We start from the raw sequence: 7,901 nt of genomic DNA, 5'->3' as shown, positions 1-7,901 counted from the left end.
TGCTGTATAGTATAGCTATAGCTGAATTTGAACTGCAGGCTGGGAAGTGAACTTTAATGCCATTTTTAATATTACCTTTACTCCAACTCCTCCCGTTGTATGTGGCCTAACGTTATTTTGCTGAAACAAAACTACGGTAGATCTAAACTGAATAAACTGAACCATTTTATTTGTTTATTTCTAACTAGATGTTGGGAGTAAAGTTTTAGAATTTAGAGAAAAGTTTTAGTCCTTTGAGAAGGGCACTAATTCTACTTCACTGTTTCTGAAAAATCACGTAACTTTTTTCCATTCTTTCTAGTATCCTTTTGCACTCTCGGGGAATGCATCTATCCAACCATTTTTGGAAGGAGATACAGACTTAGAATATTATTTTCTAGACGCGATGTTAAGTTTAGATGCTTGGCGAGCAATAGCTCTTCTTCTCCAAATCCATGTTGATTTTATTTTTTTGACTTTGGTGGAATCATGAAGAGGTAGAAGAGACTATTTACAGAATTAGATTTCTAGTCAAAGATGCTAAACTAAATTTAGGCAGGCGCCAACAGTGGACGAGGACATGAAGTGGTACCCATTAACGAAAACTAAGGGCTGTTCCGAGGGGTACCCTTCTATCTACGACCTTCGAAGCTTTTGGGATTAAGAAATTAAGAGGTAGTTATTTAGTGGCTGCATGCGATATCCAGGTCATAATCCTACAAAAGGTAGAGCAGCTGTGGATTAGAATCAATACTCTCCGTTAAATCAAATTAAAAGCCAGTTAATGAATGCTAGGTGGGTAATTTCCCATTTCTTTCAAAAATTACCAGACGTGCTATTCCTTGTGTGTTGAATTGTATTTTACTATAAATAGGACTAAAACAGGGGTTTTCAACTGAAAATGTGAATTATTTGCTTGTTGTTTTCAAAAATATTGAATCAGCTGGAAAATTTAATTAATAATTAACTGTTAAGTTATTCAATAACTTAATAAGAAAATGTTCAAAATTAATGTGTAATGATAAGTGATCCAAATTCTGATGGTATTTCTCAAGGTTTACTGGGTTTAAGATGTTGCCAGTTACCTCATGGAACGTTTTTTGCGTACCTTCCGAGTTTCATCTTCATAGTTAGTTACATGCTGTGCATAAGACAAGCATTAATAATCGGTCTGCCCAATCGAAACAGATTACCTGCATTAGCTCAGGTAAGATAGGTAATGAAAATAATATTCTTTTAACATATTTTCTCCACATTAGTTATCTGAGATTCTGGAATGGTGATAAATGCTTTGCACTTCAAATATTTTCAAGTTATTTAATACAAAATTCATGGTTTGCATATGCATGACTACCGCACAGAACCTTAGTAAATTTTTCCAGCCTAGTGAACCAACTATCGCCTCAAATAGTGGAATAAATGCTACATGCTTCTAATTTGCTTCACATCACCAACTCTGAGATAAGAAAAAACATGCTAGACGAGAAACCTATTCAGTTTCTGTAGAGAAAAGCTTTGTGAACACCCTTGCCTCCTACCTCCTTTCTGGATAATCAAATAATGGTTTAAAATACGGGTTTCCCGTCTACGCTGAATTCTGCCCTGCCTAAAAAAGTTAACTAAATGAGAATGAAATACTCAGTGTACGATATCTTAAAGGGTCTGCAAATTGTTGTTTTACGATCCAAATGATTGAATGAAGATATTGTGATTGTTAATTGGTAAACACATAACCCTTTTAACGGCTACTTTAAGAGAGAACCGCTCTAAATTGTTGTTAATTTAAATACATAAGTAGCACAAATCTAATAAAATGCCTTAAGTAAAAAAAAGAAGAAAACAATAGCAATCGATCGCTAACAAATAAAATAACACCAGTTGAGAGTTATTATTGTTTGAAATAATAATCACCGAAACATGAATGCTATGCCATTTAGTTGTTTGCCATAAGGCCTAAAGTATTTTTGCAAATTACCTGCAATGAGCGTTTTTCCATACAAAGAGTGTTTTATTTGTTACTCATTAGAATCTTAACAGATCAACGTGAAAACGTGATGTTTAGAAATCAGTATCCGTTGAGAATTGATTGATCATTCTCTTAAGAGATCTTATCAGTAATAGAATGGATAGCCCTAGGCATTTCGTTTTATAACTATTTAAGCCTTCATAGTTTTTCAATAACAAAACTAATCGTATTTAAATTAATTTCAGATACTCATGGGTAGTCTATTAATCGCCCAGTCTTATGAGATGTGGAGATACATGCAGTCTCTAATCGAAAGGATAGTTGACTCGTTTCTTAAAGTAGGGGTCTCAAATTTTCCGTTTTTTTTGTTTTCTCATACAATAGAATAATAAAAAGCTTACGCTTAGTCGAGGGACTTTCACAGGGTTTCCGTCATCGTTTTGAGACAACTTAGTTTAAAACTTAGTTAAACTTAGTTTAGTCTTGGAGTCTAAAAAGGTAGAGTCCGAGTCATTTTTGGTTCAGAGAATTCTATTCTATTTTTAAGCAAGGGCTAGATTACACATATTAGGTCGGATAGCTTTGGGTGTAGTGGATCATTAAAAAATTAAGAAAAAATTGAAAATCTTCATTAGTGTTAAATGAAATTCCCTAGTTACGACTTCTAATATTCTATCTCTAAGTCTGGGTTTGATAATAAAAAGAAGGTTTTGGATGTAAAGTTCCAGAAAAATAGTAAAAAAAAGTAAATCTTAGCTAGTTTTACTATAAATTACTTATTTTGCCCCATTACAATTTTATTGTCATGCCAGGGCTTAATCATATACATGAAGTCAGCTAGTTTTATAAATAGAAGCTCAGGAAAAAATAAACATTGGAAAATCATCGCCAGTTTCACCAGAAATAACTGAGTATCGTCTTCTAACATTCTATTTCTATCCCCGGTTAGATGGTATGTCTTACGTCGGCAAATTTTCATATAGTAAATGTAAAATGTAAATTTTAAGTTCTGAGAAAACGGAAAAATAAGAGAAGATTTCACATATTCAAGGGATATTCAATCGGCTAGTTTTGGAAGAAAAAGTTTAGAAAAAAAGGGAAAATGTAAAATCATCATAAGGTTTTCTAGTAATACGTTGGCAGTTCGGATAATGCACAGTCGCATAGCTAATTAGGACAAAGTGGTTCAAAAAGTGAAAAAACAGAAAAGCAACTCTAGTTTTACTACATATTCCTTACTTGCTACTTCCAGAATTCCACCCTTCAGACAGGGAATGATCACATACAATATGTTGTATACACCTTGTTATATACACAATGCTATACTTTCAAGTATATTAAAAGGTTTTTTATAAGACACCATGCGGCTGTTAGTTTCGGTGATTAGGTTCAGAAAATTAATATAAAAAGGTAAATGATTGCAAGTTTTGCCAAAACTCGTAAGTTTCTGCTTTAAACATTCTGTTCTTATGCCAGGGTTCGATCATTCACATTAGGTCGGCTAGTTTGGGATGTAGAACTTCAGAGAAAAAGGAAAAATAGCAAAATCTTAGCTCGTTTCACTAGGAATTTTTTATTTTATTTACCTATGATTCTATTTCTATGTCTTGGTTTAATGATTTAACATTCGTCTTTTATTTTTGGGGTTGAGGTTCATAAATTTAACATAAAAGGGTATATCATTGCTAGTTTCGCTAAAAATTCCTAACTTTCTGCCTTTAACATTCTCTTGTTATGCCAGGGTTCGATCATACACATTAGGTCGGCTAGTTTGGGATGTGGAACTTCAGAGAAAAAGGAAAAATAGCAAAATCTTAGCTCGTTTCACTAGGAATTCTTTATTTTATTTATCTATGATTCTATTTCTATGTCTTGGTTTAATGATTTAACTTTCGTCTTTTATTTTTGGGGTTGAGGTTCATAAATTTAATATAAAAGGGTATATCATTGCTAGTTTAGCTAAAAATTCCTAACTTTCTGCCTTTAACATTCTCTTGTTATGCCAAGGTTCGATCATACACATTAGGTCGGCTAGTTTGGGATGTGGAACTTCAGAGAAAAGGAAAAATAGCAAAATCTTAGCTCGTTTCACTAGGAATTCTTTATTTTATTTATCTATGATTCTATTTCTATGTCTTGGTTTAATGATTTAACTTTCGTTTTTTATTTTTGGGGTTGAGGTTCATAAATTTAATATAAAAGGGTATATCATTGCTAGTTTAGCTAAAAATTCCTAACTTTCTGCCTTTAACATTCTCTTGTTATGCCAAGGTTCGATCATACACATTAGGTCGGCTAGTTTGGGATGTGGAACTTCAGAGAAAAGGAAAAATAGCAAAATCTTAGCTCGTTTCACTAGGAATTCTTTATTTTATTTATCTATGATTCTATTTCTATGTCTTGGTTTAATGATTTAACTTTCGTCTTTTATTTTTGGGGTTGAGGTTCATAAATTTAATATAAAAGGGTATATCATTGCTAGTTTAGCTAAAAATTCCTAACTTTCTGCCTTTAACATTCTCTTGTTATGCCAAGGTTCGATCATACACATTAGGTCGGCTAGTTTGGGATGTGGAACTTCAGAGAAAAGGAAAAATAGCAAAATCTTAGCTCGTTTCACTAGGAATTCTTTATTTTATTTATCTATGATTCTATTTCTATGTCTTGGTTTAATGATTTAACTTTCGTCTTTTATTTTTGGGGTTGAGGTTCATAAATTTAATATAAAAGGGTATATCATTGCTAGTTTAGCTAAAAATTCCTAACTTTCTACCTTTAACATTCTCTTGTTATGCCAGGGTTCGATCATACCCATTAGGTCGGCTAGTTTGGGATGTGGAACTTCAGAGAAAAAGGAAAAATAGCAAAATCTTAGCTCGTTCCACTAGGAATTCTTTATTTTATTTATCTATGATTCTATTTCTATGTCTTGGTTTAATGATTTAACTTTCGTCTTTTATTTTTGAGGTTGAGGTTTATAAATTTAATATAAAAGGGTATATCATTGCTAGTTTAGCTAAAAATTCCTAACTTTCTGCCTTTAACATTCTCTTGTTATGCCAGGGTTCGATCATACACATTAGGTCGGCTAGTTTGGGATGTGGAACTTCAGAGAAATAGGAAAAATAGCAAAATCTTAGCTCGTTCCACTAGGAATTCTTTATTTTATTTATCTATGATTCTATTTCTATGTCTTGGTTTAATGATTTAACTTTCGTCTTTTATTTTTGGGGTTGAGGTTCATAAATTTAATATAAAAGGGTATATCATTGCTAGTTTAGCTAAAAATTCCTAACTTTCTGCCTTTAACATTCTCATGTTATGCCAGGGTTCGATCATACACATTAGGACGGCTAGTTTGGGATGTGGAACTTCAGAGAAAAAGGAAAAATAGCAAAATCTTAGCTCGTTTCACTAGGAATTCTTTATTTTATTTATCTATGATTCTATTTCTATGTCTTGGTTTAATGATTTAACTTTCGTCTTTTATTTTTGGGGTTGAGGTTCATAAATTTAATATAAAAGGGTATATCATTGCTAGTTTAGCTAAAAATTCCTAACTTTCTGCCTTTAACATTCTCTTGTTATGCCAGGGTTCGATCATACACATTAGGACGGCTAGTTTGGGATGTGGAACTTCTGAGAAAAAGGAAAAATGAAAAATCGTTTAAATTGTTTTTTTAAAAAAATTCATTTAGCCAAAATAAACTTGGCTCATTGTACATTTATTCGAATGGAATAATAGTAGATTAAATATTAACAAGCTGAGTAATATCGACAGAAACTATTGATATACGATTGGCAGTATATGCCAAGAAGAGGTGTTAAGACGAACCTCTGAAGCAGCATGGGCAACAGACTTATTTTAAATGAGCTATGACTCAGGTTTGAGAGACTTAGCAATTATTAAGAATATTAAGACGAATTTTCACGGTAATAGCCGATTCATTACGAAACATTTTTGGTGGTTTTATAATACGAACCTTCAGTTATGGTTATCCACTAAATAATTAAACGTGAAGTGGTCGTGGTACGAAAAGAAATTTAACTTGTCTAACTAGCATCACTTTTCTGTAAACGAAAGCTAACAACTTTGAAATGAAATCGTGACACTTGTAGTATGAACTTAAATGTAAATTAAATTGAATAAGGTATTATAATTTTTATTTTGTTACTTCTCTCATATAGTAGTTGCAATTGTATGTATCATGGGGATGACTAAAATATTATAGAGCTTAAGTGGCCATTTCCAAGAACAATATAAAAGGAATAGTATAAACGACTACGTAATTAGAACCATACAAATTTAAACTGGAACAGAATTCATCACTAAATGATTTGTAAAACGCATAAACTGTATGTTAGGAGTTGAACGTGAAATATTTAAATTGCCTTGGGATAAGAAATCATCTATTTTTATAGTCAGATAGTAACTTACAGAATTTTCATGGAAAAACGCATTCCAATAAGTGTTCAGTTTATACAAGAAGATAAATTACATTTCTCCGTTAATGATAACTCCGAAAATTATTAACTGTAAAAGTCTATTAACTAATTAGGGTAAAACAGAATAATGACGATTACATTAAAGATCTAATATTTTAATGTCTATTGCTAAGAATTTTTATTCATTGTCTCATTTGTATTACAGGGACAAACAAGTAATGTTCATTTTTTGGAGAATATAAAATTAGCCATTAGCCAACAAGAGTTGGCCAAACTCGGTTTATGTTACACTTTGGCTAGTGTGCCTATCCTAGCTTGGTGTGTGCTTATTAAGCAACACCAAAGGTTCAGGTAGATATACGCATATGATTTTGTAAATGAATTAATTTTAAATGTTTAGTAAACGTAACTATAGATGACAAGTCTGTATCAAGTAGATTTATGAATCATAGAAAGGTGATTGATACTTCCATTGTTTTTTTTACTTACCTTATCATTTCATAATTTTAAATTTTTTACTCATGGAGTGACACCACCGCGTGCCTCTCCTCTCAAATAACCCTGATATTGTCACCATATTTACTTGTGTCAGTTGTAAATTTCAATAAAATTAAAAAAATACAAAATAGGAGCGGGATGCTTCTCTTCCTGTTAGCGGTATGATCATTCATCTTTGTTTGTTGAATTGTTTTAAACCGCTATTGAAATTTACAACTGCAGCAGCAATTGCTATTGCATTAGTTGAGTAACGCGTAACATGCAAGGAGAAAGCATCCATTGGAGGCTCTCCATTAATTCAAATGTACAATTGAAAAGATGTTGTAGACTCAGGGAATGTGTGTTAACAGATATATCCTACCTAAGGTTTCGAGCGAAATCATTCATTGAATTTCAGCAAGAAATCCAGATTCTTTGAAAAAAGTCAAACCAAATTTCAGACGGCCAATTTTCTCTTGCCTGAAACCAACGGAAAAACAGCCGTCCAGTAAGAGAAAATTGTCGAGTGTTCCACTGCAAATTTATTAAACCTTAAGTTATATTGTAATATGACTTAGACTCTCATTTGTTTCATCAAAAGTTCTTTCCCACATTATTTTAGAAAATTATGCTTTCTCATCGTGCAAAACTAACTTTAAGAAAATTGTATTATAGATATATGTGGCTGGATCTCAGACGAAGATACAGAAACGAACTTGGCTCCGGTAGATATTACCTTTCTCGTCCATGTAGAGAATTAGAGTTATCGCCCAGTGTAATTCCATCAACTACATTGTCTTTGAGAAGGACAAAAAGCGATCATGACATTAAAATTTCCTCAAAACGTATGTTGCCTTTATTATATCAGTCTAAATCTATTTGAAATAAAATTATTGAAAATGAGTACGGAATTTTACTTGACATAATTTTAAAACAAAATTAATTTTAACCTGTGAAATTGGGCGCCTAACTTTTGCTTTCTCCTACTAAATGCAAGAAGTATGACAATCTCGGCAAATATACTTTGAGGCCC

At 32.3% G+C, this 7,901-nt stretch overlaps 1 protein-coding gene across 8 annotated transcripts in view; it reads left to right on the top strand.

Moving 5' to 3' along the window:
- Nucleotides 1-925: 925 nt before the first annotated feature.
- Nucleotides 926-7,901, top strand: part of LOC141447935 (uncharacterized) — a 26,423-nt gene continuing 19,447 nt past the window's right edge. For 5 of the 8 annotated variants that reach the window (XM_074115900.1, XM_074115899.1, XM_074115902.1 and 2 more), the window contains exons 1-4: nucleotides 926-1,186; nucleotides 2,191-2,283; nucleotides 6,597-6,742; nucleotides 7,544-7,713. In XM_074115900.1, coding sequence (XP_073972001.1) covers nucleotides 998-1,186; nucleotides 2,191-2,283; nucleotides 6,597-6,742; nucleotides 7,544-7,713 — 598 coding nt within the window. In that variant the 5' untranslated portion in view covers nucleotides 926-997. Of the gene's footprint in view, nucleotides 1,187-2,190; nucleotides 2,284-5,840; nucleotides 6,097-6,596; nucleotides 6,858-7,543; nucleotides 7,772-7,901 lie in introns of those variants that run through there. The other 3 variants (XM_074115898.1, XM_074115904.1, XR_012454692.1) reach the window with 3 other exon arrangements.

This window comes from Rhodnius prolixus, unplaced genomic scaffold, assembly GCF_049639745.1.
Source record: "Rhodnius prolixus isolate KJV_2025 unplaced genomic scaffold, Rpr scaffold_13, whole genome shotgun sequence".
Lineage (NCBI taxonomy): Eukaryota > Metazoa > Arthropoda > Insecta > Hemiptera > Reduviidae > Rhodnius > Rhodnius prolixus.
The sequence above is the reverse complement of the archived record's forward strand: the minus strand, read 5'-3'. Positions and strand labels throughout refer to the sequence as shown.